The following is a 21,068-nucleotide window of genomic DNA, read 5'->3' as shown; positions in this document are numbered from 1 at the left end:
TGCTACCCTGTTGACGACTGCAAAACGGAGCACGGAATGTGAGATAGGACGGTCACCTGTGCTCCCTGGCCTCCAGGGGCTGGGCGGCTGGCTCCTCCAATAGTCCAGAAAGTTCTGCAGGGACGAAGACCTCTTTGTTTCCGCTGTTTACAAAGCTGGGTCTCTCCTCCCACATCTGGGTCAGCTCCACTGGGGGTACATAGGCCAGAGCACAGTAAGAGTGCCACAGTAAATGTCACAAATACAGGGTGACTGCGCACAGATGCAGAGTTTAACTAAAACTCTCAAACACTGGATGTGAATGTTTGCAATGCAAGAGCTGGGAACTGAGCTTCTGAAAACACCTGCGCGAGATCCACGGGAAGAATAACTGGGGCATTTGAAGTGGAATCCACAAAGCAAGCAGAGAAACACAACCTCTTTTACACAGTGATGTCAGACAAGCAGTACTAACTAATGATGTCAGACACAAACACTGTAAAGTAACCAATGATATCAGACACAGACAGTTCTAAATAACTATCAGTCTGACATGAAAAGTACAAAACAACTTGTGACTAAACTGGACATCAGGACTAAACTGATGATGTGGCAAGGGTACAGGGAAACACTTGTGATGGCAAGCTTGAGTCTGTGTTCCGTCTCCAGACCGTCTGCCAGTGAGAGTGGATGGGGTCTGCGTCTGCATCCCTGGTTCTGGGTCTGATATTGAGGCTGGAGATGATCAGAGACACCACACTGGTTCTTTCTCCAACACTGAGCCCCCGGTGGTCTTCTGGTTACCCTAGTTATGCTGCTGGAGCAGAAGCTTGTACTGTAGACTTCACGTATGCTCATTTTAATCACATGCTATTCACACATACATACACATGATCTGTTTCCTTCAGGAAGTTACTGAGACATGCTCATCTAGGTTAGCAGTATGTTATGCTTTCTCAGAAGGTTTACTCTTTCTGGAAATCCTTCAAAATCTATTGCCCAGAGGGTACTGATTTACTTGTTGAATGTTTGTCCTTTGTTATTTTTTTGTTCTCGTGACTTTAAGGAATGTAGAGGGAATGTTGTCATTCTCTTTGTCTATTGTGTGCAAACGAAAATGATGCATGCCAAATAAACATGGTCAAGTCCAGAATTAAAGGGGTTTGCCTAAAGGTTAGAAATCATTATACAAAAAAAAGCACAAAATGGAAATAAATGAAACAGTTCAAAGGCAATAAATGTTCATTCTTCAGTCTCCTCATTCTGTCAGCTTCTGCATAACAGGCAAACCTGACAGGCTTTTAGTCAGTGCAGCAAACAAATTTATGCATTTACAGAATACGGCTGCATATTTTTACATGACTGATTCAGGCTATAAATCCAAGTACCGTTTTCACATTACCTAACCATTATTACCGCTACTGCCTCTTGACATGTTTCATTGCTGTTTGAATGATTATTACAAAACCAAAAGAATTTGTGGCTCTTAAGACCTGAAGTTCCCATGTCCTGTTATCAATCAATAACAGTATTAACCTGTGAGTCAATATGCTTCAATAACATGACACATCCATTCAGAAGATGTTTTTGCTTCCTACAGCTATTGACAGCACTTAAGAGTAATACAAAGCAAAATTTAAATCTCAAAAAACATCACCTTGGAGAAAAGCATCTGAATAAATGTAAATGTAAATGTCAAAAAAGTGAAATGTTTGGTGTTCATATCCAATAAAGCAACAGAATGATGAGGGAAAAGAAAGAGCCTGTCATTTGGCTCTGGGAAATTGCTCCTGGTGGGAAGTAGATGCATAATATATCCATAGATGCAAGAATAATGTCCATGCACTGCTAAAAAGTAAAATTCTAATACAAGAGTGGATCAAAAATATAATTTGTAAACAGGATATGGAGCATCTGGGTTTGCTTTGAAAGCGATAAACACACTCACAAAGTGTTATTGGTTTCTTCTGGCTGAGGGACGCCCTGATGATGTCAGAACCGTGGATTCTGTCCCGATGCCTGCGTGACTTGGTCTCGTAAAACCACTCTCCTGTAAAGTACTTCAGTTTGCTTCTGTCACGCAATGATCTCTGCAGCTTCCTGAAGAAGAACGGAAATGAAGGTCTGACTGAGTGAGGGAAGAGAGACTAGCGACAGGTAAAGGTATTTTTTTCATACGCAAGGTGAGCACAGAGATCATATTGGGGGTGTTTACTCACACCACATATTAGTCTCTTGCAGAAAAATGTGTTCTGTTTTTCTCCCCATATTAACCACAGAAGGCCCTACTATCCTTGACTTGATTAATGTCTAACCCAATAAAGTGCTTATTTGATGTAAATCCAATAGCAGCATTCCTAATATTTATTGTGGTGAAACTAATTTCTCCAATTAGCTTTAAGTGAGAAACCTATGGAATGGTTGACCACACCAAATCCAGTTCTGGAAACAATACTCTAATTGCTGTAGAGGAGTATGCAGTGAATTAGGTTTAATTAGCAATGCTGTAGTAGATGCGCTCATAAACAGTGTGAAGGTTAGCATGAGGATTAGGTTTTTCTCACAGTTACTAGGCTAGACTAGACCTAGCTCTTCTACTCATGGGCATACTAAGATTTTCCAAGGAGAACATTCCATAACCTTCCAATTATACAACACTGCTAAATACCTTTGGTACAAAACTCCACAAACTGAAGGTCAAATAAAATCAGGAAAACAGTGAACATGAAAATATAACGGAATAGCAACTTGGGTTTTTTTTCAGTTCAGCAATGTCACACCATAACAGGTTCTAATACATTCAGATTTATTACTTTTTTATTTGAAACACAACGTTTCTGCTAAATAATACAGGTTTGCCAGACACGCTCCATGAGAACATCTCTATACAAATTAGTGCTGCTATAGGAGCACTTTTCGAAGCTACTAATGCAATCATGTGACACTGTACGGATTGCTCAATAGCGAGGAACGAGAAAGTACTTCTAAACCACAATATCAAATCAAGTTAAAATTGTGAACTTTGGGTGAATTATGACTAAATTGACCCTGGTCATGTGGAGATGCATTATTGGATTTATAAAAACATCATCATTTGAGAATCTGCAATCGTCCTTCTTTTTAAAGGCAGGTAATGTCACGTCTAAACCGTGAGTGATAACTCTAGGTCTGTACGCCAAGGTGTCAGATCATGGCTTGAGGGTTGTGAGAGCTGCAGGCGTTTGCTGATTTTGCTGCTACCTGAAGAGTGGAACAGATCAGTACATTCACACCTGGAAAACAGGATGAAGAAGACACCTCACCTAGTTTTTCAGGAGTAAATCACTAGCTGATTGAGTCCCTATCCAGACAGCAGCTGCTTTTTATTTACCTTTATTCATTTAGCTGACTCTTCTCTCCAAAGTGACTTATAATGTTAAGCTACTTACAATTATTTACCCATTTATACAGCTGGGTCATTTTACTGGAGCCATTTAGGGTAAGTACTTTACTAAGAAGTAATACTGCTGGATATAAGATGAAATTTGAAGGTGTCACTTTTGGGTCCAAAGGCAGCAGCTCTTACCACTATGCTCCCAGCTGCCCCTACATTTCATAGAAAGGAAGCTGATAGCAGTCTCCACCCAAACAAATAACTGAATTAATCAACTGTGTGTGGGGACACAATGAAAACTGTAGTCCACTAAGGAAACCGCAGTCAGCTAAGGTTTGAAGTCATTCTGAGATTAAATTGGACAAACAGCACTGTGAAATCCTGTTTCATGGAATGAACCCTCTGGCCAAGTCATGATCTGACACACTCATGCATGTACACACGTTTGCCTAACACACCCGCATCCAAAGCACAGTAATGAAAGTGTTGCTACATTAAGCAGTTGTCATTCACACCACCTCATTCTTTATGTTTTCCATTTTTTTTGTGGGAAGAGTTCCTTTCTGCTCCAGGTATAAAGTGTCAAGTGCATAGAGTGAACAGCCGAGATGAGATCAAATATGGGAAAGCCGGGGAGGCATTCATGACTCACTTGACTCGTTCCTCCTCGACCCTCTTCAGTGCTGCATCCCTCTTCAGCACTGCCTTGATCATCTCCTGCTCCTGCTCGGTCAGGTAGCTTAGGTCAATCATGGTGACCAGTTCTGTGGAACCTTTCTGTCCCCGTTCGCAGTCTGCGTTATTAACTTTAGGGTTATCGGTCCAACCAAGGCCAGCAATGGGCTCTGGGGCTCTCAGATTTCTCAGCTGCACTCACTGTAAATCAGAAGTTTTCCCCCAAAGCAGGTTGTTGCGTCTCTGGCTGTCTCCTGTGTCTACTGTGTCTACTGTTCCCCGTCCCCCCTGGCTTCAATCACTGTGTCACATCCCTCTCAGCCGTATGCCCAGAGTAAAGTTGGCAGCCGTTCTCAGCACCTGTGACATACAGGACAGCAGTGTAAGGCATAATTAATTGCACGCTTTTGACACGTATAGAGGTGCGACAATAAAACCACACGAAACGGATCCCACGGGAGACAGCGATCCCATGGGACATGGATGCGTGCCAGTGACACTGGACATGCAACACGCTACTGTCAGCTGACTATCAGAGGATATGGACCTTGAAGATTGGAAAAAAAAAAGTACTGGACCCAAATAAAAGCTTCTTTTATTCCACAATTGAATTATGGTTAAGTGAAATTAGGTACCATCCAGGGACACTACAACAGTACATTTTCAGATGGACTTTATACCATGATACATACACACACACATTTTCAGAACCGCTTGTCCCATACGGGGGTCACGGGGAACCGGAGCCAACCCGGTAACACAGGGCGTAAGGCCGGAGGGGGAGGGGACACACCCAGGACGGGACGCCAGTCCATCACAAGGCACCCCAGGCGGGACTCAAACCCCAGACTCACCGGAGAGCAGGACAGTGGTCCAACCCATTGCGCCACCATGCCCCCTTTTACGATGATACACATTTGAATAAAAGCAATCTCAGAAGAACACATTTCATTACGGACACTGTGCCTTTGGAAGAGATTTAATAATAATTTTGTGCTATTTTAAGATCTGTCAAGTATGTGTTAAATGTGTTTCAATGTTCTAGATGCAGGGGGCATGGTGGTGCAGTGGGTTTGACTGGGTCCTCCTCTCCAGTGGACCTGGGATTCAAGTCCTGCTTGGGGTGCCTTGCAACAAACGGGCATCCTGTCCTGGGTGTGTCCCCTCCCTCTCTGGCCTTATACCCTGTGTTGCCGGGTTAGGCTCTGGCTCCCCGTGACCCCGCAAGGGACAAGTGGTTTCAGATGATATGCGTCTGTGTGTTCTGTATGCCTCAGAATGTTAAACTATTGGTGGGGATGGAAATTCATCAAGCTTAAGAATTCAAAAGGTTGGATCTGACATGGCAAAAACAGGGCGCATAAAAATGCTGTGGCGATAATGCTGACAACAGTGTTTATTGCAAAATATAATTCTTAATCCAGAGTTTTGTGATACCTGTGTTAAAATAATAGCCCAGTCTATGAGGTAGCTGTCAGAGAGAATTCCATATTGTTTAACAGGAATCCACTTCTCAAAATACTGTGGGATACGACTTCTGGAAAAATCCCCACAACATTCAAATGGTTATTCTACAATGTCAAATCGAGTGATATTTCCCATGAAGTGTGATGTTCAGCGCTTTCACATTAAAAAATGAATCACTCTCAGCATAGGCAGCTGTGTAACACTATTTCTTCTGCCTCTGTGAACATTTCTGATTGTCTTTGCTCAAGAAAACAGCAGTTCTTATTAAAATTGCTGCCCACAAGCAATAAAAACCACACTGTTTATTATACCTGAAATATGGTAAATGCCAGAACTGGATGTGTTTATATCAGCATCAGCAGTCAACAGCTGGTATATTATTCTTTAGATCACTTTGCAACTCTCATTTCCCCATCTAATTTAATCACAAAGGTATGATAACATTTTATCATCCAGCTTGTAACATTTTTAAAGCACCCATTTGCTCCAATATCCTTCTTCAGTATAAAGTTTCACTGATATCCAGCGGCGGTATCCAGAGTTTTAAATGCGGCTGCACCTGAAATCCAATATCAAATATCATATGAACTATAACTGTACATTATAAAAGAATCTGAAAGACAGTTAAATTACATTAGCAAAAAGCATGGTACTACTGGAGCTCAAACCTATGACCAGAAAATACTAGGTCTGAATGTTAGTCTTCACGAATTTCTCCAGTGTAGAAACATTCTACTTTACAAAGCGGTAGAAGCACTGGTAATACTGTAACATATTGCTAATAATATATTGCTTGTCATTTAGGTTGTTCTGGCCAAGGGCATCTGCCAGTGAACAGTACAATGGAAACAGTGTGTCTGTTTTTCTTTAAGAAAACCACAATAATACAAGAGCTGTCTTGTGTTCCTTTAAACTAAATCAGCAGGAACATGTCACAGCAACAGATCCATGACACCAAGCTGAATCACCTCCCAGACATTACACAGTTCTAAGGTAGAACGGGACAAGTGACAAGTGACACAACATGCGATTTCTGCATCAGAACCATCTCTGCTGGATATTAAGACATTAAAAAGTACCCGTCGTAACATTAAATGTTTTGAGTCACCGGACAAATCATCTCACATTGTTCTCTTTGCTCCTCACCGTGGCTGGCCTGACTGAAAGCTGAACAAGAGTTTTCTGCCATTAAAGATTAATTAATGCAACCGCAAATGCAAGTAAAGCCCATTATCAAAGATCTCGAATGACAAAAGATCAAAATGAAAACACATCACCCATGTCCAAGTCCTTCATTGTCTTGCTGGTGCTAAAGCTCAGATTGAGACTCTGTCAAGAAAGAATTCCATAAAGCAGAACTTCTAAAAAGTATATCATGTAGTACAATAGAACAGTAATAAATTCACAGCAATAACAGTAATAAATCCTGATACTATATTTATGTATAAATAATGTATTTCATTACTGTAGAATAGTATTTAAAGAAACTAGAATCACTATTAAGTTTATTAAAGCAATACTGGAAATTTTTCATTCTTGATTAAGAAGAACCACAAATATTTGCAGTATCATGTCAGCTGTACCAGCGGTCTTGTTGCCAGACGGTAGCTTACCTGCGTGGACATGTAACCAAACTTATTTTCGTAATTTCCTTTCCAAGTCAGTCAAGACCTTCTGTGATCACCGCTCAGTAATCTCAGACCGAGTCCCTTCTCACAAACTGTTTCCTCAAACCCTTAGTCTGGGTGTCGTGATGCTTACAGTCAGTAAGTCAGAAAGCCCAAAGCGAAGAAGTTCACCGTCTGGAGTTTCTCCTGCTACAACTCTCGTGTGGAGCCTGTCCACAGAAGTGATCTGGACTCCCTCTTTCCTGTCACATGTTCCTGTTAGTCCAGAGCGATATGAAGCACAACAGAAGTGCCTGTGAAAGCGCTCCACTATGTGGTGGTATGCTTTTCATGTGGTGTGGCACAATGTTTAAACAAACACTGACAATCTTCACATGACACGGTCACTTCCAAGACATTTTATAACCTAATAAGTACAAACCAAAGGGACACGCTGTGAACAATAGCTGCATTTATAAAAAGATTGTCAGTAATGATTGCTGAGATTACGTCCAGAGATGCTCTCCGTATTTAACTGCTTCAGCTGTGGTTATTAAAGCAAGTTTGTGAACCGTAAAACCCGACTCGAAACATATTGACGGTACGGATAAGCTCATTGCTCCCTGGAGAGACCATTACTTCCATTATCCATGTCAGCTGGAATGAAAATGATTTTTATCAGCAGATGTACATATTTGTCCACAAGGGAAAAAAGAGTACATTGTAGTGTCTTTGTGGTCCTTGCATGTCCTTGCAAGCCTGCATTCCTGTGAAAGACTGTACTGCGCCTGCTGGAATAGCGAAGGGCCACATTCTCATCCTTTCTCTGTCGGACACATGTAAACGGTGTAAACCGTGTAAGCGGTTATTGTCTGAGCATCCCTTAGTAAAATAGACATATCACACAAGCTTTTTTATTCAACTGATGAGGTCACTAAAACGTAATGTAAGGTTTCCCTCTTTAAATTCTGTTGAGTGTACAAGAACATGTCACCACAAAGGAGCTGAATTATTTATAAGGAGGTAATTAAGTAACTCACTATAAAGGATGTATCAAACGAATAAACAGTCAGACCACTCAATGACTTGGCTTCAGCAAGTTTGAGCATTAATAATTTGTTCTAAAGTGTTTTTCTGAATAGGGGGGTGCAGTGGCACAGTGGGTTGGACTGGGTCCTGCTCTCTGGTGGGTCTGGGGTTTGAGTCTCGCTTGGGGTGCCTTGCAGCAAACTGGCATCCTGTCCTGGGTGTGTCCCCTCCCCCTCCAGCCTTATGCCCTGTGTTGCTGGGTTAGGCTCTGGCTCCCTGCGATCCTGTATGGGACAAGTGGTTCAGACGGTGTGTGTGTGTGTGTGTGTGTGTGTGTTTCTGGAATTGTTTAAATAAGAGGCACTTCCAGTCACAGACAGGTCAGACAATTTGTGATTGCCTGCAATGAGAAACCTGCATGTGAATGTTTTGCAAAAGTCCACAACTGATCCAAGTGTGCAGGACCCCCAGTCGGCATGGTACAGGGGCCAGGTAAAGGGCACTCGTTTAACGGTGTAATGTGTAGATGGACTAAAATGTTGGCGCCTTTGGGGACGCATGAAAAATGCTGCTCCACCTTTTTTCACACTGCACATAAGCAAAACTGAACAGTCTTTGAATGTTTCCTTTGCAAAACAAAATGATCACAGCAGATGTCTTAGACTTCAGCTTCACTGAGAGTATCATCATTGACGTATACGTTCACCGCAACCTTTTTATCAGGCTTTTGAGAAAAAGAAAAAAAATCACATACATCCAGAACTCAAAAAAAAAAAAAAACGATAACATGTATGAAGTAGCAACTTTAATTATGATCTTCAAAAGAAAGGAAAAAATTGGTTATTTTCTCTCTGCCACAGTAAAAGGAACACGGTATTTAAAACTATAGTCAATCAAGTTATCAGCTGATTTCTCTTTCAAAGGAAACAAAATGCCAAAGCTGAGAACCCAGAACCATCACACTACCATCACAAGGGTCACTTTTGAAAAGTTGGCTACCAGGCCTTGTATTGTTGTCTGTACACTGCAATCTATTATTAAGTTACACTAATTCAGTGTGTAATTCAATTCCATATGATATGTTCACAGTAAAGGCAGCAAACACCAAACGACCCACCCTTTTATGAAGTCATCATGATTTTTGGGAGACTTCACACCGGCGGGCGGGGGTCCAGTGGAAAATGCACTTTTTCACCTCCAGGGACACAAAATGTGTACCTTGCAAGTGTCTTTCTCTCTCTAAACAGCCCTAGCAGTCTGACACGAGTGTTTTCCGAGTGCTGCTCTCATAAAGACCTGTTCATTTTGACCTGCGTCCTCATCATCTTGAACCTCTGCTCAGGTCAACGCTCAGCTGCTCAGATCAACGCATTTCTACTCACCGAACACCGGCCGCGTCAGCAGCGGACGCCCTTGTTTCAAAAGCTGTCAGGAACTTAATTGAAGCGATATTATTCAACAGAAGCGGCTTCTCTTGGCGTCAAGTGTGCGTCTCCTGCCGACACCTGCATCGTAAGAGAGTTCAGAAGCGAAGGCCATCGCACTGGAATGCGTAGTTTGGAGCTCCTTCAAGAGCTCTGCCCGTCCTGTTTCAGCACGTATGAGCGAACACGAGTCGGGACAAGCGTCGCTGCAAAAGAATTCACGAGTCTTTTAGCGAGGGGTTGGCGGGAACACCAGGGTTAAACGGAAAGCGCAATGCTTGCGATGGAGTCCTGGGGGTAAATAACATCGAGGCCCTATTATTGTTTGCATTTCTGTCTTCGGGGCTTTACAAATTGGGATAGAAGGCAAACTTCACACACGAGTCCGTACTGAGGGAGCCGCTCGCGTTTGGTTCGTAGAAAGCCTACAAAATAGTAAAAGCGTCTGATCAATTTGTTCTTAGGCCCTAATGGGTGCCACAAGACTTTTTCTTGTCACAAACAATCACAATCTCCAGAGTATCCAGAAGCATCCACTGTCTTGTCTATTTTTAGGCCAAAAAAAGCACCATTCAGACAAGGACTTAAATCATGGTACAAAACTGAGGTAGCCTATACACGTTAGATGGATGGAAACGCCCTGGAGCTACACAAGCAATGAAGTGCAACCTGAGCCAACATGTAGAGGTGAAGAGCAATGTGACAATATACAGTTACTGACAGGGATCATAAGAAAGTCTTTTAACTACAATTAAAATATTATTATACTACAACAGGATAATATGATTATGGACGGAGATTGAAATAGCTACAGGCTTTGTACAAATGTAATGTTGGCATTTTTTTCTTTCTGATCAAGTGAGCCTTCGGATAAATGGACTTTAATAAGCTGTCAGTACAAATGAGTGCAGTAATAAGTTCCAGGTACTAATAAGCCGTGTCCTCGAGGAGCCTTGCATTCCCGCCAAAACGCGTCCGCGCGCAAAAATAAAGCGTTTGGTTCGCTTTGCGGTATGTTCTCCAGCAAATTCTCCAAAATCATATTCAAAGTCAGTTCTACATACAAAATATATATATATATATATATATATATGTTTCACCCAGCCCCTTGCTGCAACTTGCTTCCTTGTTTTACTACAATTTAAGCGCGTTTTTGTCTTTTCCTCACACGTTTTGCGTAACGCGAAAACACGTCCAAGTTTGCGAACTTGGTTGGAAACTAACTGAATTTCCAAAACAAGGCAAACATGTTTACCATCCCCAGATCCCGGGACGTAATGCTAAACATGTTTATCGCGTCCACGTGCAGGGACATAACAAGAATAAAAACGATGTTTATAATCTCCAAATTCACGGACGCAACGCGAAACATTGCGACGGAAGCTCGTCTCTGCGTCTCAGCCGTACGGCAGTGTGCTACTGTACCTCCAGGTGTTCGCCATTTGGGCTCTTTCTGCTCAGCTTCACACCGCATCGTATCCTGACACTCTGTGAAATGACTGTATGCTATGAAAATGACGACGACCATTCAGAAGCACACGCCCTTGGCTTCTTCTCTTCCAAATTTCATCAATTTCTGTTGAGGATTAAGGAAGTTATGGTGATTTCTTTCTCATTTCATGAAATCTTAAATCACAGAATTTTTTTTTTTTTGCTTTAAAATGGGAAAAGCCTAGGAAAAAAAATGCTTTTTTTAGAGACAAAAAAATCAAAACTCCGTCATTTCTTAACCGATTAAGACAATCTTGATGTCATTTTATTCCTTGAAAATAATGTGAGCTGACCTGGCTGGACAAAACCGGTGTTCAAAAACAACTCAAGACACACTGATCTGGCTTATCAGTTGATTGCACTATTATTATTATTATTATTATTATTTCTTATTATTATTATTATTATTATTATTATAAGAAGAACAATAATAATAATTAAGTGGGGCAAGTAATGTCCTGGTTAGGGCTCGTCTTACAGTTTGTAGGTTCTCAGTTTGAATCCCTTACTGCTGTAGTACCCTACATCAAGGTACTTACCCTGAATGCATACAGTAAAAACACCCTGCTGTGTGTGTAAATGGGTAAATCAGTGGGAAGTTGGTTATACTGTACGTCATTGTAAGCTTAGTTTGGAGAAAGGCAGCAGAAGGAGAAATCATACGTGGTTACATTTGAGAGCGCAGTGTCATTTGTTCTCCGACAGGGGGCAGCCTAAGATCAGGTCGAGCGGTGTCCATGGAAACGCGTAAACGTTGAACGCTGTGTTCAGCGCTCGTCCGTCACTACCGATTCATGTAAGTGCGTGGCTTAATAATAGTCCATGTCTCCTTTTCTTTACTACTTGTATATGTGTGTTCACTGACCATGGCGCAGGACAAATTTACACAAGGGGATGCCTTCATAAGTTTCCAGTAAGGAATCAGTTTTCTCCATTTTTTTTTTTTTTTTATTTCTTGCAATTTACCATAAAGTGCATTTAGTTCATAGTTATAGCTTAGAAAACTACCATCACCCAAAGGGTGGTACAACCAAATGACAAGGCAAGCATAATACTGGGTGACTGAAAAAGAACTGAACACTTTTGAAAATGTATTGCTCAGTAACTAAGCGTCAAATAAAGATGTAGTCTAGACCAACTTGTAAAGGAACTCAGTTTTTTTAACTAATCTTAAACTGGAAAAAGTAAGGCTACACAGGTTCGGATTATGCTTAGTTACTAATACTGTTTCGAAAGTGTTCAATTCTTTTTGAATCACACTGTATTTTTCCTGATGCAGATGTTTTTTATGCATAATCTGAATATCATTAAATAAAATGAATGAAATAATGAAACAACACACACTCATTTCTGTTTCTGTTCTGAGCTGTGACTTGTGTGTCTGTAATCATTGCAGAATACAGCTGAGGAGGAAGGAACAGGACGACTTCCGGTTGGAAGTTGCTCAGCTTGAGGAGAAGAAGCAGAGACAGATTGAAGTGGTAAGGAGCTCTGAGACGTGTCTGGTCAGCGGCAGCTCTGCACTGCCATTTCTTTTCTACCTCCATCCTGAGAAAAGGTGCAAGTGTGTCCTTGGGAACTCCACTGGAGGCGTTGTAGCCGTACCTTCAAATTAATATATATGATTTGTGATGTTCTAGAACATTCTAGGCCATCTGATGGCCTCCCTTTCTTCACCATGTTTGTGCTTTGCTCCAATGCGATCCCTGAGACACGATGCTGAGGTGTGTGTGTGTGTAGAATAGGCAGCTGAAAGCGGAGCAGATGAAACACGTCAAGCGATTGCTGAACGAGGTGAAGGAACAGGAGCGGAAACTGGAACAGGAGGAGGTGCGCAGCAAGGAGCAGCTGGAGCAGGCCCTCGACCGAAACCTCCAGCTGGCCAGCGATCAGGAGAGGCAGCTAGCAGGTACACAGCTTACCTGACCAGGGCCATGTTATACCACTGTGCCACCCTGTCACATGTTGACCACTGGGTACCTGCCCAGTACCCGGTGTTCCCAACAATGATTGGCCAAGAGAAGCCTTTTGTACACTTACTCAGGATTGTTCAAAATTACAGAAAGTGCTTCTGTGTCCATTAACTTAAGTGTCAGCTTTGTGTGTGTGTGTGTGAGAGAGAGCTCCGCAATGACCTGGCAAGTCTGCAGCAGCAGCTCCAGGTTTTGCAGGCCGAGAAGCAGGTCTGGTACAACTACAAGATGGTGGGCAGCAAGGAGCACGAGCAGCAGATTCGCCGCCTGGAGAGTGAACTCGTCATCATGCAGGAGAGCTTTCAGCAAATGTCAGGTGACACAACGGCACCGCTTTGAAAGCATGGGTTTGTCCACATTCACTGTGATTTTTACACCAGCGGTATGGTAAGACTGTGCACTTTAAGACTGGCATTGCCTTTACAGACATGACCATGACCTCTAAAACTCATTGGTTTAAGTTCTAGGAGTGATCCTGCTGGCATAGTCTTGTAAAGGCTGTTTGAGCTCATGTAAAAAACAATTAAGTTAGTTTGGGCAAAAGCGCAAGCTAAGCAATATTCTGTACTTGGTTGATGGGGGAAATAAACACTCATGTGCCCTGCAATGGATAGTTTCTTTGGTGTAGACTGTGACATCTCTCCTCATATTATGAAGATGTATCTCATCACACAAAATGCTTTAACCACTCCTCAAACAAAACAAGCTCCTGTTTCCCCCCACCCCTTGTCCTGACTGATGCAGGCAGTATTCAGTGCTCGCGGGACAAAGCCTTAGGCGAAATCGACCGAAAGACCACCAAACTCATGGATGAGAAGAGGAGTCTAGCAGCAGAGGCAGGAGTCGACATTTTTTCCCCATAAATTATCTAAATTATGGGAAATCGTGTTAGTTCTTGTGCTCTTAAAAGCTTTTCATCCTTGTTCCTCAGAGAGCGATCAAAGAGCTGGACAGTGTCAGCCAGTGGGAAATCAAAGACAACGAATGGCTGAAAAGAGAGGTTTTCTTCCCCGGTTACAATTTTATACCCATACACAGTGCTGCTTGAAAGCACGTGAACCCTATTCTTGTAGAACATGAGAATAAACTTTTAAAATCTAAATCTTAAAGTTATAAATGAATAAAAGATGATTTACACACCGGATTCTACTTGTTTTAACAAATGCAACTCGGGCTTCACTTGTTTCTCAGCTGAAAAATTTCAATTTTTCCTACTACGCAAGATTTCATCTAAAGCAGCATAGTTGGAGTTGGCAATTACACACCTATTATGTCAGATAAGAACTGTTTCTCATTAAATAATCATTTTGTGGTAAAACTAAGGGACAAGGGGTTCACCTACTTTCAAGCAGCACTGTAAATATTGGCTTTCCACAGAAATGTTGGATCTTTTTTCTCATAGCTCTTGGTTACGTTGGGAGCTTGCGGGCACCTTCTGTGTGAGCGCACAGATGCTCTGTTGCAGCACGCCATTTACAAGGAGGAGGTGTCCATGCTGGAGCTGGCTGTACAGCAGCTGGAGCAGGACAACCTTGAGCTGGTCCGCGAGATGCTGCAGAGTCGGATCAGCGGCCTTCAGATCGACAGGTATTTACCCTACAACCCTTTGAGGATTTTCACATGTTCTCCAGGTTCAGTTGGCCTTCATCGCGCGTCTTTCCTCGGCTGCCTCCAGCAGAAACACTTTCCTCACCCAAGACATGGGTCTCGCCCTGTCCAGTTCGGGGACCAGAATTGAGACTGAGGACATGCTGGGTCTCACAGAGCAGTCAGGTAACTCGGTGTAGAACTAGGGAGCAAAGAAACTGTATGGTACCCCTGATGTGTCAAGATGTACAATTATTGTGGTAAACTGCTGTGTGCAGTAACTGCAGCATCTTTGGCTGAACACCACGTGCTTCTTCAAGGCAGCCACAGGGGGGCGCTCCACATGCTGTTAACAGTGATACATTACATTTATATTTGTATTCATTTAGCAGATGCTTTTCTCCAAAGTGACATACATTTCATAGAAAATACAATGTGTTCATTATATTAGCAGAAGACAGACATGGATGCAGATGCACGATTCTAAAGTACAGCTTGTTACTTTCCACCCTATGAACCAATGTACATCACACGAGTAGCTGCATAAAACTTTCAGAATATCTTTGATTCCTGATCACCTTCCTAGTAATTTTTTTCTATATTATATTATATATAAATAAATGCTGTGAAAAGGGAAACACCCAGAAACAGTAGGTAAGGCGTATGGTAACACCCTGGGAACAGGCCAGGGGACCACTCCTCTTGAGGGCGAATGTTACCTAGTAAGTTCCTTTTAATTATGTATGGTTTTAAGCCTTGGGGTATGTTTTTAGTGTTTTAAAGGTTCTGCCATGCGGTCTTCGTATTAGCTGGTCTTACTGATTTTTGTTTTATCTTAGATTTTATTATTGGCATAGCAGTTTTTAGGATCCATTTATTTATCGAATAAAAATTTTAATTACCGGAAATGGAGAAATTTGTTCCTGTCGAGTTGGACAATGTGTGGAACCAGACAGCCTTGGGGGGCTGGTGATCCATTCTGATCCGAAAGAAGAAAAAAAAATATATATATATATAAATATATAAAATTCACATTGACAAGTCAGGCCATTTTACACCTTGATTAGTTTTTGTGAATGTTTTAAGACACAAACTGCAAGACATTTGAATGCTCAAAATAAAGTAGACTGTAAAACTAACTCGATGCAGTTTCAGGACAAGAGATGTTTTTAAACTTGGAATTTTATAAGCTTCATTCATTGCCCATGTTTAGTATGATGATTGGTTTTGAGAGGTGTGCACCATTCTTGGCACTGATACTGAAATTCTTTATACTGTAATCAGCTGTTGGATTTTGTGACTGCCAGGCAGTGACAGCATCAGATAAACTTTACAATGATTTACCATTTATTCAGACAGCAGGGCATTCTTACTATGTCAATTCAGGATAAGGATGGGGCATTAGACTGCATATGGGAGTTGAACCAATGACTCAAGTCATAAGACCACAGCCCTTGAACACAGCAGTACCTGCCACCCCTTTGCTGCAGTTACCCCCCACCACACATTATAGTGCTTGTATGACACTAATACTTACCAGAAAGTTATTCATGCTGATTTAAATGCTCACTCTGCCAAAAAACAGACAGCATTTAGTTTACACTGTACAAAGAGTAACTGCACGCAAAGTGACAAAGACGCGGTAGCGATTTGTGAAGGTCAGCGCTCCAAAGTTTTCCACGTCAGTTTTTCCCTTATTTTTGATTTCTCTATTTTTGTTAGCAGTCATGTGGGAAGCGCAGCGCACCACTGAAGTAACACATGCTGTCTACACAGCCTGTTCACTTCAGCCACTTGCGGAGCCTCTTGACAAGAGTAACTAGAGCAGCGTCTCCTTCCCTTTAACCACAACTGGATCTTGGTGTACACTTACACTCATTTATCAACACTTCTCCAAAGCCAGTGTTAAACTACCTGCAGTTATTTATCCATTTATACCGCTAGATAATTTTACTAGAGCAATTGAGGTTAAGTACCTTGCTCAAGGGTACTACAGCAGGAGGTGGGATTCAAACCTACAACCTTCACATCTAAAAGCAGAGCTGCTGCCCCAACTGTACAATTGGTGCTTTGTGATTACAGTTTGTAGTGTTCGCACATAGAAACTTGTGGTCACAACGGGGGGGGGGGGGGGGGCTGACCACTTCCTCCCCTCCAGCTTCGGCAACGCAAATCTTTAGGATTGTCAAATGGAAGAAATTTGGATTTGGACATTTTTGCTGTGCAAAGTTCTACCGTTCCAGATGTGGACCCTTTATCCTCAGTGAACACAGCACAGTGGCATTCTGCTGATTGCATGAAGACATGTTTAGGGATGCCACGACCCTCAGCACTCTGATACAGCGGTTCCTTTCGCACCCGTGTCCCCACATGGCGCTCAGCGTGGGCCCACTCAAATGCTTGTGAGAAGGTGCCTGGCGAATAGTATCTGGTAGTCACAGGCAGCACAGAGGAAGCCACTGAGTCATATCCTTCATGGGATCAGACACAACACGGCTCGCCCATTTCCGCACGAGACAGCGGGGCATCTCAGTAGGGGGGGGGGGACAAAATCCCACATCAAAAACAGTTGTCGCGGGTTCCTTAGAACATGGAATGTAGAAGAGGGGTGTGGGTAGATTGCGATTTCCCCCTTTCATTCGCGCCATCTCCGCTGTCATTTTCCTCTCTCATTTGTGGAAACTGCCATGTAGAGATGCCAGGCAGACCCGAGAACGCCCCTGGCCAGGCGGCGGAAGCAGGGAAAGTTCTGAGCCGACCTGTGGATCTGGAGGGGGATGAAACAGCCGGCAGCTGCACCCAGTCACCCCAGCGGCCGACTGGACCTACTCCCTGGGACCCGCACATACCGCTGGATGACAGCCAGAGTATCATGCAGGTATGACACACGGCCAGCATGTGTGGGGGCTCAGGAAGCCTGAGAGAGTAGTAATGCACAGAAATTCTCAAGTACTAATGGGTTATTGCAAAATGTCAGAACAAACCAGTCAAGGAATGCTGAGGTCATGTGGAATTACATGACGTTATGAATGTGCCTCATTTATCACACAGTATTAGATGATTCATCACATACAGCAAGAATCTTTTTCCCATACTGGGGATGTCCAGTAAGTGTGACAACTTGTTGCTAAGGTAAATACAACATTTTAGGATACATGCATATTTTCAGGTTTTTTTTTTTTAAAATATAAGCATAACAAAGTATTACTGGGTAACTTATGGTTACCCAGAATGTGTACACACACTAGAAGTTGGGAGTCAAACAGTGGTGCTGTGTTGGCCACACGATACTACAGTGCACTGGCACCTTTCAGCTCGCTCCATTACCAACATCTACTTCCATGCGGACACACACAATTGTCAGCGGACCTCGGTGATAGTTGGAATAGAGATGGCTGCTGTGTGGGGTTTTTTTTTTTTGGACGAAACACTCGCCATCTTTGTGACAGTGTAAAGGCGGGTCGAACCCTGGCCAAACAGGATCCATCCACAGAGCCTGAGAGCCGCTGCTTTCTCTGCTGTGTGCAGCAGAAATCCCTGCACCTGGAACTCGTGGTCGTGGGCCAGGCTGCACCACTACATCCTCCCCTGACGGATGCCATCGCCTCAGCCACCGGACTCCAGGAAGAGTGGCCGCTCACCACGAGCATCATTCACAGCAGGTTCAAGTAGCTGCACCTGGGCTGTCCCCGCTTTTACATGCCGGGACTGGTACGGAGCTTTCGTACATGTAAGGCTCCCATGTAACACGAAGCGGTATCTGAATACTTTTCCGGAGGAATTTATAGCTTATGTGAATTTTCAGACATTAACATCGCTTTCTCAGTTCAGAAAGTGCAAAAGGGCAAATCCTTGTCCCCAAATTCCACATTATGCACCAGCCATCTTTAAATTCACAAATTCTTGGAAGCACTCAATGACTTTGTGGAAGCTGCACTTTATTTGAAAATCAACCAATTTCTGCTTACATACATTTTAATATATAAACAAAAATAGAATCTGCAAGGACAATGCAGCAAATATGCTAAATTAATGAATAGAATTGCCTTCACGATTTTGACCGTCCTCCACATCTCCCCTCCCCCCCATTTGGACAGGGTCCACTGTATATACACAAAGCACCGATCAACAGTGCTTCACCCTTTTTCCCTCTAACTGGACCTCCTACTACTAATTTACAAAGACGATACCAACCCCCCCTCTTGTGACCCCTCCCCATAAACCCTAGCCAGGCCCACTAATGCAAAGTACCAGGTGTACTCGGTCTCTGTTCTTCTAAGGATTGCTCAAGTGATGGTCTTGGGAAAGGTGGTCAGAACGTGAAGGCGATTCCTCACAATCAGATGGGAAAGGCAGCCCATATAACTGTCAATGTAAAATAATGACATGCCAAGCAGAAAGCAATACAGATCCTTCCCAATGCAATTGCTGCTGAATCACAAATGTAGTGCTTTGCTAGTCAGATAAATGTTCCCTTGCAAAAACCCTAGGCACAGAATTAACTATGTGGATTAATAAATTGTATACTCCCCTATGTCCCTTACAAATGTAGGGCTGTGAACCTCTGAGCTACAAAGAATTTTACTCGACATAAAACTGATTGAGAATATTTAGTGCTCTATCAGTCAAAAGGTGTCCATTTTCCTTATTCATTTTTATTTTTTAAACTCAGTCACTCCAATCACCCATACCAATGTATAATCCTGAATCACGCTCACAAGTGTTCAATGTAATTAGTCTTTTTTCCTGTATTCAACGGATAATCATAAATAAATAAACAATACACAAGGAATGTCTACTGCAAACATAATAGTTTAAAAAAGTAAGAGAAATCATAATATAAACTGCAGTTAGCATCTAATTGGTGACAGTTAAATTAGGTAATAATGCATGATTGATGATCAGGTCTAGAGCAGACAAGTACTCCACTCCCCCCACCTCCCCCCTCCCCCAAGAAACATGAAGCCATTTGTGTTACAACCAACTATTTTCTGATACATAACAGCAAAGTCTAACCCCACCCACCCCTCGGTACCCATATTTACCTTTACAGACGTCAAATAGGATAAGTGATCCCAAAACGGGTAATAACAGTAGCGCACACTGTTACCTTGTTAGACAAATTACAAAAGAGGCGTCACGTCCGCGGCGACGCTGATTCCACGTGGATTTCCCCTACTGTTACCCCTCTGATTTCTTCACAAGTCCTTATGGGGCTGATATTCTCAATGAAGAGTACAACAGCAAAGTGGATTTTGCTTTGAAGGAGAAAAGTTTTGCTGCTTAGTGCTTCATCCTTGGAAAGTGACGACTCCCTTCAGGTTACATGAACTGCATCTAGTGGTATGGGAAGAGAGTGGGGTGGGGGATAGTGGTTGTGTCCATTCAAAAGGGCCCCATAACTATCACGACATTTCAGTTCAGGGCAAACAAAGTTATTGTGCAAAACAACAAAAAAGTGACAGCTGCTATTCCCCCCCCCTTGGTGCAAGGCAAACAACCAGTTTTGCAAACAAAATTAAACTAGTTTCTTCGCAATGCAACATGATTTATAGCTTATTCGATTACCAAAGAAGGTAAAAATTAAACACAGAAAAACCACACCAGCAAAACACTTATTTCCCGTTTCAGCTTGGGTGTGCAGCGGAGTGCAGCAATGTAAGACCAGCGTGCAACGTAAAAAAATGGGAAAGTTTTTCCATTTTCCTTAAAAGTTTTTTTCAAAAAAAAAAAAAAGTTAATTTTGCGCCTTTTAGTTCCAAGTTATGTGTTCTGCACATCACATGCATAGAATCACTACAGTTCTCTAAATATACACTGGTGTCTCACCTTAAGAGCACAACTGGGACTACAAGTCGGTTTATAACTTGATTTGTTCACAATTAAATTTTTTCCTATAAATTATAATCAGTAAGAACTTAAATACACAAGTGCTTCCATTTATTCACAGGTCAGGTTCTGGAAAAACCTTCAGATGCGGTTACAACAAGAAGTGTTAAGAAACACTTAATTACAAGGGGGTAAAAAGTCACCTCTTAACAGCCACCTTCTGAATCTCAGTTGCAGACTCATCACAAAAGCATGTCTGCTGTGCATCAGCTTCTGGTCGTTTAAACTATAATAGCCACAAAAAAGCTTAATGCATATTTCCCTCCATTTATAAATGAGATTCTGTACAAGTATATAGCCATTAAGGCTATAATAAATGTATTTTAAACCAATTTTATGACTGAAAATAAAAACACTTGTCTCAATACACCTATTCTTGTGCAACATTTGCCATCTTGCTATTGATCAAAGATGCTCACAGGCACCAAACATGAGCTGTAAACACAAATTGAGTTCAGTTACAACCTCAAAGTCCTATTGTGTGAGTGCATTTTACTGCCAACTACCAGCTGGATGTGACAATGCAGCCAGTTTTCACTCTGAAGATTCATTTTCTGCACTGTTGAAAATGTAA

The 21,068-nt window shown here is 42.3% G+C and overlaps 3 protein-coding genes across 33 annotated transcripts in view; 1 reads left to right on the top strand and 2 right to left on the bottom strand.

Moving 5' to 3' along the window:
• sytl2a (synaptotagmin-like 2a) overlaps positions 1-11,054 on the bottom strand; it is a 29,398-nt gene extending 18,344 nt beyond the window's left edge. For 4 of the 7 annotated variants that reach the window (XM_029251042.1, XM_018755255.2, XM_029251044.1 and 1 more), the window contains exons 1-4: positions 9,513-10,090; positions 4,005-4,387; positions 1,928-2,079; positions 57-189 (exon numbers count right to left, since the gene is read on the bottom strand). In XM_029251042.1, the coding sequence (XP_029106875.1) occupies positions 57-189; positions 1,928-2,079; positions 4,005-4,105 (386 nt within the window). In that variant the 5' untranslated portion in view covers positions 4,106-4,387; positions 9,513-10,090. Of the gene's footprint in view, positions 1-56; positions 190-1,927; positions 2,080-4,004; positions 4,388-7,107; positions 7,778-9,512; positions 10,091-10,979 lie in introns of those variants that run through there. The other 3 variants (XM_029251043.1, XM_029251041.1, XM_029251040.1) reach the window with 3 other exon arrangements.
• Positions 10,967-19,427, top strand: ccdc83 (coiled-coil domain containing 83). Of its 4 annotated transcripts, none has more exons than XM_018755282.2 (11): positions 10,967-10,985; positions 11,751-11,841; positions 12,442-12,526; positions 12,786-12,954; positions 13,167-13,334; positions 13,763-13,854; positions 13,950-14,018; positions 14,484-14,605; positions 14,694-14,791; positions 17,299-17,483; positions 18,134-19,427. In XM_018755282.2, exons 4-11 carry the CDS (start codon positions 12,810-12,812, stop codon positions 18,275-18,277), a joined length of 1,023 nt encoding a protein of 340 aa, XP_018610798.1. In that variant the 5' UTR covers positions 10,967-10,985; positions 11,751-11,841; positions 12,442-12,526; positions 12,786-12,809; the 3' UTR covers positions 18,278-19,427. The 4 variants fall into 4 exon arrangements, with proteins under 4 accessions (XP_018610798.1, XP_018610797.1, XP_018610796.1 ...); XM_018755281.2 differs by lacking the exon at positions 10,967-10,985 and adding an exon at positions 11,078-11,154; XM_018755280.2 differs by lacking the exons at positions 10,967-10,985; positions 11,751-11,841 and adding an exon at positions 11,848-11,958 and having other exon boundaries at positions 14,697-14,791.
• A 126-nt stretch (positions 19,428-19,553) lies between these two features.
• The window catches only part of picalma (phosphatidylinositol binding clathrin assembly protein a), a 37,516-nt gene continuing 36,001 nt past the window's right edge, over positions 19,554-21,068 (bottom strand). For all 22 annotated transcript variants that reach the window (XM_018755257.2, XM_018755261.2, XM_018755260.2 and 19 more), the window contains one exon: positions 19,554-19,942. Coding sequence is in view for 1 of the 22 variants with exons in the window: in XM_018755265.2 (XP_018610781.1) it covers positions 19,928-19,942 (15 nt within the window). In the remaining 21 variants the exon portion in view is untranslated. The remainder of the gene's footprint in view (positions 19,943-21,068) is intronic.

Source organism: Scleropages formosus, chromosome 4 (genome assembly GCF_900964775.1).
Source record: "Scleropages formosus chromosome 4, fSclFor1.1, whole genome shotgun sequence".
Taxonomy (NCBI): Eukaryota; Metazoa; Chordata; class Actinopteri; order Osteoglossiformes; family Osteoglossidae; genus Scleropages; species Scleropages formosus.
The sequence above is the reverse complement of the archived record's forward strand: the minus strand, read 5'-3'. Positions and strand labels throughout refer to the sequence as shown.

Excerpts from the sequence above, each read along its gene's own strand:
- ccdc83 (XM_018755279.2), top strand. The coding sequence starts at position 11,912 with ATGGCGCAGGACAAATTTACACAAGGGGATGCCTTCATAAGTTTCCA. Across the intron at positions 12,955-13,166 it reads TCAGGAGAGGCAGCTAGCAG|AGCTCCGCAATGACCTGGCA; the intron begins GTACACAGCTTA and ends TGTGTGAGAGAG. Across the intron at positions 13,335-13,762 it reads GAGCTTTCAGCAAATGTCAG|GCAGTATTCAGTGCTCGCGG; the intron begins GTGACACAACGG and ends TGACTGATGCAG.